Source organism: Oncorhynchus gorbuscha, linkage group LG02 (genome assembly GCF_021184085.1).
Source record: "Oncorhynchus gorbuscha isolate QuinsamMale2020 ecotype Even-year linkage group LG02, OgorEven_v1.0, whole genome shotgun sequence".
Taxonomy (NCBI): Eukaryota; Metazoa; Chordata; class Actinopteri; order Salmoniformes; family Salmonidae; genus Oncorhynchus; species Oncorhynchus gorbuscha.
This window is the reverse complement of record NC_060174.1, coordinates 63596890-63617874: the sequence shown is the minus strand read 5'-3', so window position 1 is coordinate 63617874 and position 20985 is coordinate 63596890. Positions and strand designations below refer to the sequence as shown.

General features: G+C 41.7%; 2 protein-coding genes across 2 annotated transcripts; both read right to left on the bottom strand.

The window, feature by feature from the left end:
* Positions 1–1590: 1590 nt before the first annotated feature.
* Positions 1591–7640, bottom strand: LOC124006734 (eukaryotic translation initiation factor 1A, X-chromosomal-like). Its single transcript, XM_046316855.1, has 7 exons — positions 7254–7640; positions 6627–6710; positions 2899–3002; positions 2565–2615; positions 2371–2452; positions 2086–2177; positions 1591–1894 (listed from the first exon to the last, which is right to left on the bottom strand). Exons 1-7 carry the CDS (start codon positions 7267–7269, stop codon positions 1889–1891), a joined length of 435 nt encoding a protein of 144 aa, XP_046172811.1. The 5' UTR covers positions 7270–7640; the 3' UTR covers positions 1591–1888.
* Positions 7641–8029: 389 nt separating this feature from the next.
* On the bottom strand, positions 8030–20181 carry LOC124006725 (ribosomal protein S6 kinase alpha-3-like). Its single transcript, XM_046316844.1, has 22 exons — positions 19847–20181; positions 18608–18652; positions 17620–17736; positions 15808–15889; positions 15551–15631; positions 15349–15428; positions 14483–14589; positions 14210–14247; positions 13855–13997; positions 13643–13713; positions 13439–13527; positions 13185–13249; positions 12945–13047; positions 12145–12269; positions 11913–12038; positions 11720–11809; positions 11261–11419; positions 10057–10218; positions 9810–9886; positions 9564–9681; positions 9258–9398; positions 8030–9137 (listed from the first exon to the last, which is right to left on the bottom strand). The coding sequence occupies exons 1-22, from the start codon at positions 19910–19912 to the stop codon at positions 9015–9017; spliced, it is 2208 nt and encodes a 735-aa protein (XP_046172800.1). The 5' UTR covers positions 19913–20181; the 3' UTR covers positions 8030–9014.
* Positions 20182–20985: the final 804 nt, after the last annotated feature.

Genomic DNA, 20985 nt, shown 5'->3' with positions numbered 1-20985 from the left:
GGGCAGGCATAAGTTTCGGACAACGAACACTATTGCATTTTATCTATGGCAATTTGAATGCAGAGATACCATGACGAGACCTGAAGCCCATTGTTGTGCCATTTATCCACCACCATCACATGTTTCAGCATGATAATCCAAGGCCCAGTGTTGCAAGGATCTGTACACAATTCCTGAAAGCTGAAAATGTCCCAGTTTTTCCATGGCCTGCATGCTCACCAGACATGTCACCCGTTGAGCATATTTGGTATGCTCTGGATCGACGTGTACCATAGTGTGTTCCATTGGGACAATCTAACTGCACTGTCCAATTTACAGTAGCTATTACAGTGAAATAATACCATGCTATTGTTAGGAGTGCAGTTATGAACTTAAATGTATCAATTGGGTGGCAGGTAACCTAGTGGTTAGAGCGTTGGACTAGTAACCGAAAGGTTGCAAGTTCCAATCCCCGAGCTGACAAGGTAAAAAAAATCTGTCGTTCTGCTCCTGAACAAGGCAGTTAACCCACTGTTCCTAGGTCGTCATTGAAAATAAGAATTTGTTCTTAACTGACTTGCCTAGTTAAAGGTAAAATAAAAAAATCAATTAGGTACATCTGGGCAGACTAGATACATTTTGAACAGAAACGCAATGGATCAGTCTAAAACTTTGCACATACCCTGCTGCCATCTAGCGGCCAAAATCTAAATCGCACCTAACCTGGAATAATACACATAGCTTTCTCTTGCATTTCAAAGATGGGGGAAAAAGTTTTTGTATTTGTACTTTTACCAGATCTAATGCGTTATATTCTCCTACATTAATTTCAAATTTACAAAGTGTTTCCTTTCAAATTGTATCAAGAATATTCATATCCTTGCTTCAGGTCCTGAGCTACAGGCAGTTAGATTTGAGTATGTCATTTTAGGCTAATATTGAAAAAAAGGGTCCAATCCTTAACACAATTAAGACTCAACAAGAAGGGAAGAATAGACGCGCTGCGCCTTTCAACCTCTCTGCCCAGAAATGAAATGTAAGCGTGGATAACGTGGTGACAGCATCCAAGCGACACTGGGTATTCTGCGGAGGTCGCTTTATGGTAGGTAGGCTTACCTACTGTCAGTCGGACTTCATAGCAAAGCCAGCCAAGTTCCGGGCTTCCGCAAAAAAAACTTAAGCTTAGAGAATGGCAGTGTTCAACAGGATCTAAATCGTAACGTATCATGGGTAAATTGACTGATCCACAAATAATCATGTAGTTATTTATGATGCAAGGTTCTTTGTAGATCTGGCAGTTGCCTGCACTGTCAGCTGAAATGTCAAAGCAGCCCAATATTTCTCCAGCGCTGCGCAAATCCTGACTAGGCTTAAAAGGTTTACCAACATGTCAGGAACATGAGTTACACCTGCTTTCACCATTTTTACAAAGTGAGAGACTTCTGTTGCCAGACCCAATGTTCTTTGATTGAAAAAAAAATCATATAGAAATTATCACAAATAAGATACTTATTTTATTGACAATCAAAATCAAGAAAACAAACATTGGTAAAAATAAAATTAAAAAAGGGGGAGAGATCCTTTGTTTTTGACAAATGTCCAGACCAAACATAAAATGATTCAAGTTTTTATTGTAAACTCTGTTGTTCTGTAGTTTGAGGGTATATTCCACATGATGGAATAAAAATACATTACAACTAACAAAAATATGAAGTGTGTGAACTAAAGTAGGTGTGCTGATGTTCTCAGTGACAGATTCCAGGCTTAAAGCAGTCTCGGGAGAAAGGAAATGAGCTGCCTCAACTGACTTGAGGAAGCAGGGAGTTGTTGGCAAGGTTGCACTGCCTCTGCCAGTATAGAACTGTCCACTTTCCTCTGCATAAACGACTTGGCACACAATAGTTCTGATTCAGATCTGAGTGGAAGGGGAGAGACATATGTTACCAAGTTACCTGACCCAAAAGCAGACAAAGAATTCAAGCAAAATGGACAGAGCAAAAAGCATTTCACTCAAATGTATATGATTTCAGTTGATTAACTGCATCACACAAATTATTACATATGGATGGCTTCCCTTGTAACTAGCAAGAGGAATCCTCTACTTACATCATCAATGTCCTCGTCGTCATCTCCAATGTCATCAAACTGAATATCCTCATCGTCACCAGGTCCAAATGTGTCAGTCTCATTGATTTTAGCTAGGGTGTTAGAAGATAGTCACAATTAATAAACTAGCCTACTTAAAAAATAAAAATAATTAAAGAGTGAACATGTGCCTATAATTGGAAGCAAGACAAATCTCCATTCCTGGCTTTATTTCATTTTAGTCTTAGGTTAGATGCTATTAACCTCCCTGATTCCCTCTCTTTTTTAGTGGCCCAAGATACTTACCATGTTCAGGAAGCTCCCCATAGGCCTTCAAACTCCTGGCCTCGTCTGCATTGTACTTCAGGATAACATCGGCTTTTTGGTCCTTCAGGCAAGAATGTAATGTAACCATTAGGACATATTCTCTTTGGGCCTCCTAGTGCCTTGGGTTGTATTATCATAAAAAAATACACTGCACATTTTTTTATTAATATTACCTGGTAATCTCGAAGTCCCACAAGGATGATGTCTGAAGTATTGATCCAAACCTACGCAGGAGCGAAGAACAAGATGTCAGCAAGGACAGCTTGGAGTATGGAAACTGTAATATTTCCAGCATAGAGCCAAACTAATCAGGTAGAAGAGTCTGTCAACCCTCATGTCAAACCCAAAGCATTGTGGAAATGGAATGTAAAGGATAATGGCCTTGGATTGCATTTATACAGTACACGTAAGATCTCAATTAGCTTCAGTCTACAGCTATTTGCCAAAACACGTGGTGGATATTGTGACTAATGGCACTACTATATAGGCTACTGTGTACACCATTACCTTTTTACGTAGCTTTCCTCGGATGTGGCATAGTCGCTTGACTCCATCAAAACACATAGCTTCCAGTCGTCCATTACCCAACATCTTAATCACCTGTGCATATTCTAGATTAGAACAGAAGTTCAGCCAGTTAGTCAATTCATAGAGGGGGTCACGAGGTGGCTCAAATGTAAAAGCTGAACTGTTAACCGCCCTACTCCCTGGTTACAGTACACACCGGCAGTCACCAGTCATGACCGAAGTCAAATTCCACATGACCGTTGAGTCACGGTAACTAGGCTTCTCCAAAACTGCACTCTGATGCCACTGATGGTCATTAGTAGCCTTGATTTATTTCACCTTATTAAACTAGGTAGGCCAGTTGAGAACAAGTTCTCATTTACAACTGCGACCTGGCCAAGATAAAGTAAAGCAGTGCGATAAAAACAACAGAGTTACACATGGGATAAACAAACACAGTCAATAATAGAACATCTGTATACAGTGTGTGCAAATTAAGTAAAGAGGTAATGCAATAAATAGGCCATAGTGGTGAAGTAATTAAAATGTATCAATTAACACTGGAGTGATAGATGTGCAGATGAGGTTGTGCAAGTAGAAATACTGGTGTGCAAAAGAGCAGAAAAACAAATATGGGGATGAGGTAGGTAGTAGGTTGGATGGGCTATTTACAGATGGGCTGTGTACAGCTGCAGCGATCGTTAAGCTGCTCGGACAGCCGATGCTTGTTGGAGATATAAGTCTCCAGCTTCAGTGATTTTTGCAATTCGTTCCAGTCATTGTCAGCAGAGAACTGGAAGGAAAGGTGGCCAAAGGAGGTGTTGGCTTTGGGGATGACCAGTGAAATATATCTGCTGGAGCACGGGCTACGGGTGGGTGTTGCTATGGTGACCAGTGATATGAGATAAGGCAGAGCTTTACCGAGCAAAGACTTCTAGATGACCTGGAGTCAGTGGGTTTGGCGGCGAATATGTAGCAAGGACCAGCCAAAGAGAGCAGACAGGTCGCTTTAATTTTGGAATGGAGATCTTTAATGAGTCTGGAAAGATAGTTCACAGTCTAGCCAGACATCTAGGTATTTATAGTTGTCCACATATTCTAAGTCAGAACCATCCAGAGTAGTGATGCTAGGCGGGCGGGTGCGGGCACCTATTAGTTGAAGAGCATGCATTTAGTATTACTAGCATTTAAGAGCAGGCCACGGAGTCCACGGAAGGAGTGTTGTATAGCATTGAAACTTGTTTGAAGGTTTGTTAACACAGAAGGGGCAGATGTATACAGAATGGTGTCTGCGTAGAAATGGATCAAAGTATCACCCGCAGCAAGAGCGACATCATTGATATATACAGAGAAGAGTCGGCCCGAGAATTGAACCCTGTGGCACCCCCATAGAGACTGCCAGAGGTCCGGACAACAGGCCCTCCGATTTGACACACTGAACTCTGTCTGAGAAGTTGTTGGTGAACCAGGCGAGGCAGTCATTACAGAAACCAAGGCTGTTGAGCCTGCCGTTAAGAATACGGTGATTGACAGAGTCGAAAGCCTTGGCCAGATCAATGAAGACAGCTACACAGTACTGTTTAAAAAAAATCAATGGTGGTTATGATATCGTTTAGGACTTTGAGCATGGCTGAGGTGCACCCGTGACCATCTCGGAAACCGGATTGCATAGCGGAGAAGGTACGGTGGGATTCGAGATGGTCGTTTGATCTGTTTGTTCACTTGGCTTTCGAAGACTTTAGAAAAGGCAGGGCAGGATGGATATAGGTCTGTAACAGTTTGGGTTAGAGTGTCCCCCATTGAAGAGGAGAATGACCACAGCTGCTTTCCAATCTTTAGGAATCTCAGACGATACAAAAGAGGTTGAACAGACAAGTAATAGGAGTTGCGACAATGGCGGCAGATAATTTTAGGAAGAGAGGGTCCAGATTGTCTAGCTCAGCTGATTTATAGGGATCCAGATTCTGCAGGACATCAGCTGTCTGGATTTGGGTGAAGGAGAAGCAGGAGGGGGGGGGGGGGGGGGGGGCGCTGAGATGTTTTTTTTAAACCTTTATTTTACTAGGCAAGTCACTTAAGAACAAATTCTTATTTTCAATGACGGCCTAGGAACAGTGCCTGTTCAAGGGCAGAACGACAGGTTTTGTACCTTGTCAGCTCAGGGATTTGAACTTGCAACCTTTCGGTTACTAGTCCAATGCTCTAACCACTAGGCTACCATGCCGCCCCGTAGGCCGGGGTAGGGGTAGCCTGGCATCCTCTGACGGGATGAGGTCAATATCCTCCCAGGCTTTTTTAAATTTTTTTATTTTACCTTTATTTAACCAGGCAAGTCAGTTAAGAACATATTCTTATTTTCAATGACGGCCTGGGAACAGTGGGTTAACTGCCTGTTCAGGGGCAAAACGACAGATTTGTACCTTGTCAGCTCGGGGGTTTGAACTCGCAACCTTCCGGTTACTAGTCCAACGCTCAAACCACTAGGCTACGCTAAGGGGGAGCAAATAAGAGCTGTTTGAATCAGGGGCCTGGCTGAAAGCCATTAGCTAAGTCTCGCGCATGGCCGCGAGCTCCATTCCCTTTAATTTCTAGAGACAAAGGAATTGTCTGGTTGGAATATTATTGAAGATTTATGATAAAAGCCATCCTAAAGATTGATTCTATACATCATTTGACATGTTCCTACTAACGTTAATGGAACTGACTTTTCGTCTGGACTTAGTGCCCGCGCATTGTGCATTTGGATTACTGGACTAAACGCGAACAAAAAGGAGGTATTTGGACATAAATTATGGACTTTATCGAACAAAACAAACATTTGTGGAACTGGGATTCCTGGGAGTGCATTCCGATGTAGATCATCAAAGGTAAGTGAATATTTGTAACGCTATTTGTGACACCTCTTCTTGGTTGGAAAATGGCTGTATGGTTTTCTGTGGCTAGGCACTGACCTAACATAATTGCATCGTGTGCTTTTACCGTAAAACTTTTTTTGAAATCTGACACAGAGGTTGCATTAAGGAGAAGTTTCTTTAATTGTATGTTTAACACTTGTAACTTTCATCAATGTTTATGAGATCTGACAGGCCACCATTTAAAAGAGGATCCCAGCTTTTGCGCTGCTATATTTATGGCTAAATTCATAAAAGTATGCACAGTAATTCACTTTACAACCAGTGTAGCCTACCTGGCATATTAAAAAAGTTTAACGTTTTTTTTTTTTGTGGAGGGGAGTAAACTAGTGCGAGTTTGGCAGCATAATTTCTGCCTGGCTTGACAACGACCTTAGTGGTTTCATTTCTGATATCCATCGTGGCAGTGGCAGATTAGCTAGTTAGAGCTAACTCTGTATTGGTGGGGCAGAGTTGAGGGAAGCAGCTTTAACTGTAAACTTGACCCTGTCCTTATTAATTAAAATATTACAGGTGGAGGCGTATCTTTTTATTCACATGGCCTACCACAGATGAGCAGCATTTCCCCCCACTTTTTTTTTCTGTCCATGGTGCTGATACAGATTTCGTGACAACCTGTCATTCACTCATTTTAACTTTGGTATTTTTTATATAGGGACATAAAACTAAAATTGGGGGGGGGGCACACGTTTCAATTGAGTGGGTTAAGCCCCCTTTGCCCCCCCTCACGGAGCAGGCCAGATTGACAGCAATGTCAAAACCTGCTTGCTAAAAATGTACAGGTTAAATAAGGTTGAAGGGGGTCCATGCACTCACCTTGGCCATCCTCTTTAAATACCAGCTCTCTCTTTTCTGATTCATTCTCGTTCTTACCACGTCGCCGATTCTTTCCTCCCTTACCTGTAATGAGAAGATGGTAGATTGTAAACATGTGGCACCGGTAACAGTAATTCCAATTCCACCTTTCATTGGCATCATAAGACAAATAAACACAGATAAATAAACCAACCACATGCCTGTTATCTAGCTGCAAAGATTTTAACTAACCCATTTTACATGTGGTAGTTAACTAAATGTGACCGCGATTAAGGCAGAGGCTCAAGATGATGGAAACCGCTGGGCAGGGATATTGTTGGCCTACCACTAGTTGATGGTAGTCATTCTGCGGCGCAACAGAATGTGACAAAAGCAAGCAAGGCAGTTCACTTAGCTGGATAATCGCCATTTGAATTCCTTATTTTAATAGTCTAATTACGTTTAAATAAACAACGAGGTTGGTTGTAACTAAGGTTAACGTTTCCACGCTTTCAATACTTGTTCAATGCCATACCGTACCTTCCTCCGGTTACGTTGCTAAGCATGGGCCGGGAAGCGAGCTAGCTAGCTAGCATAAACTCCCCCTGAAATGGAATAACAACCAAAGACAACATATTTGATGCGTACCTTTATTCTTCGGCATATTCCCAAACGAACAGACTTCTTTAAACGAGTCCTGTTTTTTCCGTAACAAATTAACTAGCTAGTTTTATTCAAATTGAATGGAAACCAATCGTTGACGATGTCACACACTCTTTACAAAGTTAGCTAGCTAAACCAGAGATATTAGAGAAAGGAGATGTGAATCTCCTTGATCAATGAATAGAGGACCGTATAACGCCCCAACCAGCAGACTGTCGACCAATCGCGTTCACGTTGTACTGCGACGTCACGAGGTTGCTAAAGTCATCCTCACTTAATCCCTTCTAAAAATTAGGTTAAATCAAGAAATCTGCCTTTTTTCCTCGAAAGTACGTAATGTCACGATTCCAAATCTATATGATATGACAGAAAACAAGTTAGCTAGCTCTGTAAAATATTTAATGTTGGTACTTTTTTTCCACGAAATCCATGCTAATGTTTTTTTGGAGCTAGCGCCCAATTGACTCTCATTCTCTCCTTGAAAGAGATCTCTCCCTATAGCCCAGAATGCATTGGTCGTCCTATTGACGACGTATGAGCAAACTACACACTGGGCGTTAATACCAATCCAATCGAATCGAATCGAGTTTCCCATCTCCTTAACTAAGTTTAGCCAGATATACTTTTTTCTTGCGAAACCTCTTCCTCTTGTGACACCATACTATACTGCCCTTGCGTGAGGCAGCATTCTTTTCTAAAAAGTGGTTCTGGTCTCCTACATTGTGGCTTTCAGTGGAGGAAATAATAAAATACTGATACAGTTGATTGTATATTTATTTATTCGTGATAATTTGAAAAAAAATAAAGTTACAAAATAAGCTGCAGACACTTGCCTGGACTACACCTGAGAATGTTTTTTTCATCTGTTAAACATGGATAGACAGATGCCAAAGCAGAGGCGAAATACAGTGTCTATTCTTACCTCCATCTAGCATGTTACATTTCACAGCAGCTTCTTGGAAAGCCCTTTCCTTTAAAACAAAGCTGTCCTGTGGCCTCAATCATGCACACCAAGTAGAAAATGTTTCATTCATCCACATACAAAATTACATTCTTAATAGGCTCTTAAAATTAGACTGTAAAAGTAATCCTAATTGCTATAAGTATATCCCTTGTTCACGTGTTTCCCTTTATAAATCATGAGAAGGACAAAAAAAATGTAAAGACTGAGTAAAGCAAAAAAAACTTTTGACCCCTGCCCCAACACAAAGGTCTGAGAGAAAGTGCAGCAGCAGAGGTGAGCACATTTTCTCCCCCCCAGGTTTGAAAGGGTCTTGGTAAACTGATTGTTGTAGAATTGAGGAGTTTGCCCAATAGATGGGTATAAGCAATAGCCCATATTGAGTACCTATCGTATCTTCTCAGATTTACACAAGTGCATAGGTAGTGGGGGGGGGGGGGGGGGGGGCATCTTGTGCTCCATGCAATTGGAGGAAACATCCTTGTAATCCTCTCTAAACCCCTTCATCCCACAGTGCTTAACTCAATCTCTGTTTAAACAGACCTATAGGAATCCGTACAGTTAATTCTATTTTTTTCTGGTAAATATATCTAATTTTCATAAAATAATATATACAGTCTTGTAACTCTTGATCTGTGGGCAGTGATGATTGTACACGCAAATACATTGTCAAGTTCCTTTTTGGTCTTACACACTGTTCTTCTAACACAGCTGGAGTCAAAACTCACAAATGTACTGGTGCAGTAGCATTAAACAGGTGAGATTGATAGTACTGGCAGATGGATTCACAGGGCTGTGGAAGTCAACTTCTTCACTCCTCTTCGTTGAGCTAATGAGGAGTGTCCTACAGGGTCCAGCACAGGGGGAACATGCATGTTCAGAGCAGAGTAAGTGGCTGCCATCGCACCCTGTAGTAGGAAAAAGAGAAAAGTCTTGGAGTCTTAAATGTATCAATACCCAGCAGAGACTTTCTTCCAGAGTGGCAGAGAAGAGAGACTATAGTGCATTGAATAAAGTTTTATTGTTACCTTGACCAAATGAGGGGTATCATGTCTATTGAGCTGGTACTTGGGCAACCGGTCCTTGTGTACTATCCAGGAGTGTCGCAGCACCTGAGAAGCAGTTAGCCTCTGGTGGGGGTCCACATGCAGCATCTTTGACACTAGGTCCTAAAGAAAGCAATTCCAAAGTTCAGTTTGTGCATTAACTGCCATTACTACAACATCAAGTGCATTGTGCTAGGAACAAAGTATTTACTTTGGAAACTATTATCATAGAGTAATTGGATACTATGGAATGCAGTTTCAGTCGTCCAACCGATGTTCCAGACATACCTTGGCCTCTGCTGAGACAGAGTTCCAGTAGCCGCCTGTCAGAGAGAACTTTCCACTGCCAATCCGCGCTAAGACCTCTTCAGGAGTATCTTCTGGTCCATTGGCAAAAGGAGTGAACCTGAAACATCAAGAAAAACACATACTTCAAAAGGACCTCTAACATATGAAAGTACTTAATTGGTCCTCTTAAATTGTATTGCACATCATTGACTATTGCCTGCATTACAGTTGATAGAGCACACATACCCAGTAAGCATTGTGTAGAGCAGTACTCCCAGACTCCAGATATCACACGCTGCATCATAGCCCTGTTTCTTCAGCACCTAACAACAACATTAAGTATTGCACACTGCATTAGAATACAGAAAGCAAAGAACATTGTGTCACATACTAGACAAACATATTGAAAATTGAAAACACAGACTAGTTATACAGCAGACAAACATTAGCTGAGGATGCAGGTACTAGTCACATAAACATGTAGAAGAGACACCTCAGGGGCGACAAAGTTGGCCGTGTAACACGGAGTCATCAGGAGCCCGTTTTCAGCTCTCAGCTGTTTGGCGAAGCCAAAATCACAGATCCGGATGGACTCTGGGTTTCCAGACTCATCCACATACAGGATGTTACTGGGCTTCAGGTCTCTGTGGACAACCTGAACAGAGGGACATATATTTCATCAGTGACATCCTAAGTCAGTGAGTAAAATTTCATAGATGGCCAACTCATATTTCTTATATAGTGTGAGGTTGACCATGCGGTAGGATTTTAATAGCGATGAAATGAATGGATTTTTCTTGCCCAGAGTGAGGCTTTTTACTTGCAAGTGAAGATAATAATAGCCAGCAAAATGTAAAGTATTTAGAAAAATAATAAACTGGATCAAATAGAGCTCCTCAAACAAAAACAAGCAGCATGCCAAACTGTTCCCTGTCCTGTCCCTCAATGAGGACAGGCTTCTTATAGCAATACCAATGGAAACCCTTACACATACTATATCTGGTCAATTAACATTCAAAGCACATGATATACCATACAGAAATGTTCAGCTAAATATATGTACCTATACCAGCACACATCTCAATAAAGGTGCTAGCATTCTTTAATCGTCAATAACCTGGGATATATACATGTACGTCCCCCGGAATAAGCTACTACCACATTACTCGTACCCTAAATAACCATGCGCTCAAACACGCCCCCATTTCCCATTAATTCTCTGAACAGAACTCTTCAACGACGAGAAAAACAGGTACTTTTTGCAAACAATTCTTTACCTTCAATCTAGCCATTACATTACCATAGCATGTGCCCTCGAATGTTCATTTAGCTCAGAAAAAGCATGCCCAGCACTACAAACAAATGGTTGGCACGCCCATAACCAAAATGACTGTCGGTGTAAATTCTAAGATGCATTTCTCTCGTTACAGGCGAACGGTCGGCCGCACCGAAGGACATAGGTAAACACATTCAATTCAATAAATATATGTGGATTCTTATAAACCCATAAAGCGTTATTGATATAAGGTATGTCTTTAAAATCATGTCTTTAAGATCATAAGTGGATCGTCACATACAGGAAAAGGTGCATATGTTGCTTTGAAAGTACCGAAGTGCTCTGGGTAAAAACAATATAATACATACATGGAAGGCATAGTATATTAGTGTAATGTATCATAGTGATGGTGATTGCTTACCCCCTGTACATGCAGGTACTCCACAGTTTTGGTGATGGTGTGGAGAACAGCACTGGCCTCCCTCTCAGAGAAGAACTTCTGTCGGAGGATCTTATCCAGCAGCTCCCCTCCTTTCATCAGCTCTGTCACCAGGTACACGGAGCACCCATCGTCATACACCTACAGTTAACAGAGCACAACCTCACACTGTTACCTAGAGATATACTCACAAATAACATGAGTCGTTAGAAGAGTATTCAGCTCAATCACAAAAAAACACAAAAAAACAGAGACAGGTGGCGTAATTAGTCAGAGAAAGCCCATAACTCACTCAGAACATAGACATACTAGCCAAACAATGAAACTACAAAACACGTGAATCTAGAATAATAGCACCATCTTGCTGTCACTTTCAACTGTGGCTCAAAAGCAAAACAGTGTCGCTTGCTTCATGAGCATACTGCGGATGTAATGACTCACATCTTTGAGAGTGATGATGTTGGGGTGCTGTCCGTAACGCAGAATAATCTCCACCTCTTCTGTGGGGTCCCTCTTGGCCTTACTGATGATCTAAGATAATAACATCAGTAATGACCGTTAATCATACCATTCTAAACATGGGCAGCCCCAGAAAGAGAAACTGACAGTGTTTAAGGACAGTGTTACAACTCACCTTTACAGCATACTCCATACTGTTGCTCTTCTGAACGCAGCGTTTGCATATTGAGTAAGAGCCCACGCCGATGTCCTCCTTCACATCGTATACATCACTGAACGGTGCTGCGTTTCTGTGGAGTTGCTGAAAAGACAAAGATTCAGATACAGAGACCAGTTCTGTTATTTTCACACACAACCATATAATAACAGCAGATCATACCCCATAATGTATGTGTATGTGTTGGTACCTGTATTGAGGTCATGTTCATGCTGGTGGTCTGTGGTGGTTGACTCTCCTCCTTCGAGATGGCCACGAAGCTGAAGCCTCTGAAAAGCTGGTGGGCGTTGGCACTCGGGGGACAGCCAGGAGAGTCTGTAGGGACAATCCTCACGTCAATCCACTCGCTACTTTTCATTGACACAATTAATAATTATAATGATAGTGGGTATTTATTCTTCTGGCTATTGTTAAGTTCCAATTCGCCACTTGATGCAAGAGTGATATACCGTTGGGCGATGTTCCCATTTAATTCATAAAATAACATGATGACAGATTAAACTTGATGCCGATGGTTTGTGGTCGAGTAATCCGGGTTGACTAGCGGTAAAAACCATGTGAATCTCCCAATTCACCCATGCAGCCCTACTATCTGTTTGCCTGTGACCCTATACGCCTGACCCACCACCTGACCCATAACCCAAGTGAGACTGCTCTCTAGTGGTGAGAAGACCAAACAGCCACAACACACATCAAAATGGTTCTTACACTTTTATTTGTCCTATTTCACGTGTGAATTGGAAATGAGTTTTTTGCATATCCCAATTCCTGGGAGAGTGGGGTCACAGGCCGGGTCAGCCACCATCAACGGCAACTCTGTGAGCAATGGGCACAGACAGATTTTTCATCTTGTCGGCTCTGGGATTCAAACTAGCATCCTTTCGGTTACTGGCCCAACATGCTAACCGCTAGGCTACCTGCCGCCAATAATACTGTTCAGATTATGAAACTGTGTATTGTAAAAGCGCCAAACAAGAACCTTTTATTTACCTCGTGGAGTTTTTGCAGTGAATTCAGAGTCAAAGTAGACCGTGTCATCAGGTCTGCCACTCACAGGTTTAAAGGGGGGATGGATTTCTCTCCTGAATAATTTCTACAGGTATACCAAGAAAAAGGGATGCTAAATGTAATAAACCTAAACATGCATGTTAAAAACACAAAAATACATGTATAATACATAAGGACAGCGTAGTAGGCAGATGGTACACATCTGAATAGCCAAAAACTTACATTCCAGTCAATAGTGGAAAAGAAGAAATGTCTCTTGATCTCTTCCACTCCGTCTGGACCAGCACCTGTGAACAACAAAAAACATACACATCACATCAGGACAGCTGGGGTAATAGGATTGCAGTTGTTCAAACATTCGGTGATGTTTCAGTAAAGTCGGACTAGCGTTTTTTCGTTTGAGTGTGTTTTATTTGAGCCACCCATTAGTTACAAGACACAGCAGAAAATACAATTTTAGTGATGAGATTGATTACCCAGTCTGTTGCCTGGGTTGCGTTTGAACAGGTTACGTAGGAGAGACTGGGCCTCTTGACTCAAGGACTGTGGCATTCCCAGCTTGGCCCTGCAGTGCAAACAAAAAAAGTACTATGGTAGATGAAGAACAAATTATGGCTAACAATTTTAACAGCCTGGTAAAACTGGTACGAGAGAATGGGAGATGTTGAGGGAGGACGCACTTCAGTATCATGGTCATGGTTTCCTTCCGATCCTTCCCTTGGAAAGGCAGTGTTCCCGTCAACATCTCAAACTGGGGAAGACAAAAACAGTGGTCCTGTCAGCCATTGGACACATTGGCCCATACAGGCAGATATGAAGGCACACTTGATACCAGTCAGATATTTGAACACATCCCAGAGTAATAAAAGGTCAAAGAGCAACAAGCATTCACCATGAGCACGCCGTAGGACCACCAGTCGGCGCTAAGGGCGTGTCCTCGGCGGTTCACAACCTCTGGTGCCATGTACTCCACTGTTCCGCAGAAAGAGTAGGCCTTGTTTTCATGATCAATGGACTCTTTACTCAGGCCGAAGTCTGGAACAAACAAAGGGCAGCAAAATGAGCCTGTGCTTAAATTCTATTCATAATCAAGCAGAAAACTGTACATAGGCAATCTGAGGGCTCCTAAAATGACATGCAAAGGTATTAATATGACTAGCAGTGCTTTCCTATTGTGCTTGGTGAATGAGTCAGGCTAAGTGTGAATATGAAGCATGAATATTTAATAGAAGCAGAGCATTACTCACCAGTGAGTTTGATATGTCCTTGCTCATCTAACAAGATGCTGAAAGGACAGAGTGATCTCAGTCAGAGAGGAAAACAACATCCACCAGCAGAAACTCACACAGTAAATAGACAGTATATAACATTGTCCCTTCTATGCTCCAAATTGATTTGACTCAAAATAACGTTTGGCTTAAATATGAATAATACACACGTATTTTCCAGGTTGCTGATTGGAAGAGAAACAAGTACCCATTGTGCATAAGTAATGTTTATAGCATTAGTGTGATAGGTACTTCTCAGGTTTAAGGTCTCTGTAGATGATTCCCAGGCCATGCAGATGGTCCAGTGCCAGAGCCAGCTCTGCCAGGTAGAACTTCACATCCTCCTCTGTGAACATCACCTGGGAGTATGGAGACAGGCCGATTTAAAATAACGTACCTACTGATACACAAAATACACAGAAATTATTCAAAATGTGTCCTTTTTCTAAATATACTGAACAAAAATAACCATTTAAAAGATTTTACTGAGCTACAGTTCATATAAGAAAATCAGGCAATTTCAATAAATTCATTAGGCCTTAATCTATGAATTTCACATGACTGAGCAAGGGCACAGTCATGAGTGGGTCCTGGAGGGCATAGGCCCACTCTCTGGGGAGCCAGGCCCACTCAATCAGAATGAGATTTTTACCACAAAAGGGCCTTATTACAGACAGAAATACTCCTCAGCACCCCCCCCCTCAAACATCCAGCAGGTGCAGAAGCCGGATGTGGAGGTCCTGGGTTGGCATGGTTACACGTGGTCTGCGGTTGTGAGGCCGGTTGGACGTACTGCCAAATTCTCTAAAATGATGTTGGAGGCGGCTTATGGTAGAGAAATTAACATTAAATTCTCTGGCAACAGCTCTGGTGGACATTCCTGCAGTCGGCATGCCAGTTGCACGCTCCCTCAAAACTTGAGACATCTCTGGCATTGTGTTTTGTGACATTTCTTGGGATAAATAAGCCATTTGTGCTTATGAACATCATCTGGGGTCTTATATTTCAGCTCATGAAACATAGGACCAACACTTTACATGTTGCGTTTATATTTGTGTTTAGTGTTAAACAATTATAAATCCTAGAAAACCCCCCCTCAGGATTAGAATTTGGTTTACCTCTTTGGACAGCCGTGTGAATAAATCTCCACCCCTGAGGAAGTCCAGAATCAGGTACAGCTTCCCTTCTGTCTGGAATGCTGTGAAGAATCATGGGTACATGTTCAACTCAAAACACATCTGTAAGTTTTGATAATCTCTCTTTACATCAGACGTTAAAAAATATATATATGGCAGGTCAGTGAGATGTCTGATAACTCACCGTAATGTAATCGGACGATAAAAGGATGGTTCACCTCCACCAAAATATCTCGCTCCATCTTAGTCCGGACCCTATCTCGCACTGGTTATACGTGATAAGAATAATAAGTGAAATCCGGCTATATAGAATTCAACAAGAAAGATTGATAGTTGTAAAGTAGTTCTAAACCCAAAAAGATAGACACTGTAGTTGTAAAGTAGTTCTCTATATTCAATATAAACAAATTCACAAAAAAAGGAATCTGTGCACTAGTGTACCTTTCAATGTGGCCTTTTTCAGCACCTTCATAGCATAGAGCTGTCCAGCATCAGGCCCTGTTATTTTCTTCACAAGGAACACCTGAACATCAATAGACAGAGACACAAATCAGTTTAGTTGTTAATCACAACATCTTCCATCAATTTGTCAGTCTCATTTACACAAATGTTTAGAGATATGATCATACTTCCAACCATAATTCATACTGTTGAAGTCAGAAGTTTACATACACCTTTCACAATTCCTGACATTTAATCCTAGTAAAAAAGTCCCTGTCATAGGTCAGTTAGGATCACCACTTTATTTTAAGAATGTGAAATGTAAGAATGATAGAGAATGATTTATTTCAGCTTTTATTTCTTTCATCACATTCCCAGTGGGTCAGAAGTTTACATACTCAATTAGTATTTGGCAGTATTGCCTTTAAATTGTTGAACTTGGGTCAAGCGTTTCGGGTAGCCTTCCACAAGCTTCCCACAATAAGTTGTGTGAATTTTGGCACATTCCTCCTGACAGAGCTGGTGTAACTTAGGTTTGTAGGCCTCCTGGCTCGCACACGCTTTTTCAGTTCTGTCCACAAATGTTCTATAGGATTGAGGTCACTACTTTGTGATGGACACTCCAATACCTTGACTTTGTTGTCCTTAAGCCATTTTGACACAATTTTGGAAGTATGCTTGGGGTCATTGTCCATTTGGAAGACCCATTTGCGACCAAGCTTCAACTTCCGGACTGATGTCTTGAGATGTTGCTTCAATATATCCACATAATTTCCCTACCTCATGATGCCATCTATTTTGTGAAATGCACCAGTCCCTCCTGCAGCAAAGCACCCCCACAACATGATGCTGCTCCCCTGTACTTCACGGTTGGGATGGTGTTCGTCGGCTTGCAAGCCTCCCCTTTTTCCTCCAAACATAACAATGATCAATGTGGCCAAACAGCTCCATTTTTGTTTTATCAGACCAGAGGATATTTCTCCAAAAAGTATGACCTTTGTCCTCATGTGCAGTTACAAACCGTAGTCTGGCTTTTTTTATGCCGGTTTGGAGCAGTGGCTTCTTCCTTGCTGAGTGGCCTTTCAGGTTATCTAGATATAGGACTCGTTTTACTGTGGATATAGATACTTTTGTACCCGTTTCCTCCAGCATCTTCACAAGGTCCTTTGCTGTTGATCTGGGATTGATTTGCACTTTTCGCACCAAAGTACGTTCGTCTCTAGGAAACAGAACGCATCTCCTTCCTGAGCGGTATGACGGCTACGTGGTCCCATGGTGTTTATTGTTGCGTACTATTGTTTGTACAGATGAACGTGGTACCTTCAGGAGTTTTGAGGTCTTGGCTGATTTTTATTTTCCCATGATGTCACAACGAGGCACCGAGTTTGAAGGTAGGCCTTGCAATACATCCACAGGCACACCTCCATTTGACTCAAATGATCAATTAGCCTATCAGAAGCTTCTAAAGCCATGACATCATTTTCTGGAATTTTCCAAGCTGTTTAAAGGCACAGTCAACTTAGTTTATGTAAACCTCTGACCCACTGGAATTGTGATACAGTGAATTATAATTGAAATTATCTGTAAACAATTGTTGGAAAAATGACTTGTGTCATGCACAAAGTAGATGTCTTAACCAACTGACCAAACTATAGTTTGTTAATGTGGAGTGGTTGAAAAACAAGTTAATGATTCCAACCTAAGTAAGTGTATGTAAACCTCCGACTTCAACTGTATATGAATAATATTATCATTAAGAAAAATAAACATTACAACCAGGTCTACAAATGTCAACCTCACACAATAATTTACCTTCCCAAAGGATCCCTGTCCCAGGACCTTGCGCAGCTCAAACTGCCGCGGATCAGCCTTTTCAGAACCCTCTTTAACATGGTTTGTGATACTGATCTCATTCACAAAGCCCTCATCCTGTGAAAGAAAAGAGAGACACAGTCAAACCAAAGCCAGGCACGACCCAAATACACAGCACAGCAGTATAGAAAAAGACAACAATACACAGCAATTCTATAAACAAAAGCAGATGTGAGTACAAAAACAAACACAAGAGACATGCAAATAATAAGCAAATATACAAAGCAATAGAATGAATCAAATCAAATATATTCACAACCTTTTGATTTAAAACCACACTAATAAAGAGACTGCATACTTAGCGCCTTTTCTCTGCACTAAAGCAGAGAGTCCTACTGTGAGAGGATGGAGAAATAAACTCCCATGCTTTCCCACCAAAACACAACACCAAACCAGACCCACGTACAGCACACCAGCTTACAGTGAAGTCCTTCTTTGGCCCGTGTTCTGCCCAAGCAGAGGCCAAATCCCCCATGCCGGTGCTGGGCCAGTAGAGCCCCTCTCCCTGTGTCAGTGTTGCCGACAGGCTGCGGTGGGGGAGACTGCGCTGCACTCGGATCAGCCAGGACTGACAGCTTGCAACTGGTTGCCATGCCACCAACACCCCCTCCCATTGCATCAGAGGTGGTGTGGAGGAGGATGACTAAAGACACAGTATGCTCCCTCTCTCTTTCACAGTCACTCTCAGGCTCTTTCTTTACCCCCTCATCTTCGCTAACCATTTTCTTCTCCTTTTACTCAGACGACCCCACCACTACGCCACTTTAATACATAGTACTCAGCATTATTGTGGAGTGCCTGAATGTAGGTGTTTGAGCAAGTGAGTAAGAGAGAAGAAGAAAACACAACATAAACACACCAACTGTGGAAATTAGACAGTCAGGGAGAAGACAGAAGTTGAGATTATATTTATATTATTTTAACTTACACTGCATGCAGTATCATCATCATCCCCCATGGAGTCATCCATGACCTGTACAACACATAAAACATATCATCTCTCTCTATCCCTTAAGGTCCTTGTATAATTGTACCCCTTAGCCACACCCCTAGCCCTACTGTCATTTCTATACTATTTATGTGTACTTGTGTCCCCCATCTACCTTCGTATTGATTTATTATTGTTAATAATAAAAATAAAATAAAAAACTCACAATTGCGGTATTTTTTGACACTGTCTAAATATGCTTCAGGGCCAATTGTTCCGTTGATTATAAAACATATATAAATACAACTATTTATTAATAAGCCTAGTTCACACATTAGAACTTGTCCAATTAACATTGCATGTTCCCTGTAGTGAGTGAATTACCCAAAGGTCAGCCAGACCAGCAGCTAGTGAGTGAGTAGCTGGGTGAAACAAAACACTAGGAACAAGAACACCTTCCTGATTGCGCTGCACCCCCTTTCCCCTCAGAACAGCCTCAATTCATCGGGCATGGACCACATGGTGTCGAAAGCGGTCCACAGGGATGCTGGCCCATGTTGACTCCAATGCTTCCCACAGTTGTGTCAAGTTTAGCTGGATGTCCTTTAGGTGGTGGACCATTCTTGATAGACAAGGGAAACTGTTGAGCTTGAAAAACCCAGCAGCATTGCAGTTCTTGACACACTCAAACCGGTGTGCCTGGCATCTACTACCAGAACCCCATTCAAAGGCACTTAAATATTTTGTCTTGCATTCGCCCTCTGAGTGGCACACATACACAATTCATGTATCAATTGTCTCAAGGCTTAAAAACTCCTTATTTAACCCGTCGCCTCCCGTTCACCTACACTGGTTGAAGTCGACTTAACATCAGTGACATCAATAAGGGGTCGTAGCATTCACCTTGTCAATCTCATAGAAAGAGCAGGTGTTCCTAATGTTTTGTGCACTCAAGTGTATATTGCGTTAAGTTTAACCCTACCACAGCTTCCTTCCGGCCACAAATGTCTGTTGTTACAATGTAGCAACCTGCACTTGAGAAAATGAGATAACTTAAGATCACAATGCTGTCCTTTTGTTAATCGTTTAAGTTTTAAAATCCGTTTGTGCGAAACCAAAACGAGGTTGCTGTCCCACAAACTCTAGGGAGGACGTCAACTCACAAGAGACCGCGGCAATCATTGACGACAAAATGACAGCTACGGTGGCCATAGGTCATTCATTTCCATGCCTATTTACCTCTGTTTCAGAATTGCCCAATGCCATTTTCTGCCAAGGGTCTGCTCCAAACTGTGCCAAGGGCATCTTCGACAAGAGTTCAGTCGCGAGCTTCCAGTGACTTGAAGCTTTCAAGGGTTGAGATAAATACAAATATTTCTTGAGGTGGGGGGGGGGGTCTCTGTTCAACGAGAAAAACAAAATCGTAAGAGGGTTTCAATGTAAACGCGACTGTAAGTATACACTACTTTTATCACTACTCCTAATGTTTTCTTGAAACTACATAGCCTACACTTTTTTCCACAACAAAATCTCTCACTTCCGTTCTCAATATGGCGCCGTGGCTGGGTGTACCTGTCTGTCAGAACAGGCTGAGGAATGCGTCACCCTTATGCCATTGGTTGGCAGGAACAGGATACCGTCCTCAAGACAGGTAATGATAAGCAATAAACTAAAATGTATCAAACATGCCTTGAGGTGGCAAATGTCACCTAGGACTTATATTACAGTGGGGTCCTATTAGTCAAATAGCCATGTCATTGTGTAACATTTATTTTTATTTGACTAGGAAAGTCAGCTAAGAACAAATTCATATTTACTATGATGGCCTACCAAAAGGCCTCCTGTAGGGAAGGGGACTGGGATTAAAAATACAGGACAAAACACACATCACGACAAGAGATAACATTACATAAAGAGAGACCTAAGACAACAACATAGCATGGTAGCAACACAACATGGCAGCAGCACAAAACAGTGTACAGACATTATTGGGCAACATTGAGCCTCCCATCCATGCTGTATATATATATATATATATATATATATATATACATATAGTTTGGACACACCTATTCACTCATTCAAGGGTTTTTCTCTTTTCTGTAGAATAGTAGTGAAGACATCAAAACTATGAAATAACACATATGGAATCATGTAGTAACCAAAAAAGTGTTAAACAAAAACTAATTATATTTTAGATTATTCAAAGTAGCCACCCATTGCCTTGATGATAACTTTGCACACTCTTGGCATTCTCTCAACCAGCTTCACCTGGAATGCTTTTCCAACAGTCTTGCAGGAGTTCCCACATATGCTGAGCACTTGTTGGCTGCTTTTCCTTCACTCTGCGGTCCAACTCATACCAAACCATCTCAATT

Bases quoted from the DNA above. Each gene is read 5' to 3' on its own strand.
- LOC124006734 (XM_046316855.1), bottom strand. The intron at 2,453-2,564 runs GTAATATTAATA...TCTTGCCTGAAG, and splicing joins TGGGACTTCGAGATTACCAG to GACCAAAAAGCCGATGTTAT. The intron at 2,178-2,370 runs GTAAGTATCTTG...CTAACACCCTAG, and splicing joins TGGGGAGCTTCCTGAACATG to CTAAAATCAATGAGACTGAC.
- LOC124006725 (XM_046316844.1), bottom strand. From the start codon at position 19,912: ATGCCCTTGGCACAGTTTGGAGCAGACCCTTGGCAGAAAATGGCATTG. The intron at 9,399-9,563 runs GTATGTCTGGAA...TGCTTTCTTTAG, and splicing joins CTGTCTCAGCAGAGGCCAAG to GACCTAGTGTCAAAGATGCT. The intron at 9,138-9,257 runs GTAACAATAAAA...TTCCTACTACAG, and splicing joins ATACCCCTCATTTGGTCAAG to GGTGCGATGGCAGCCACTTA.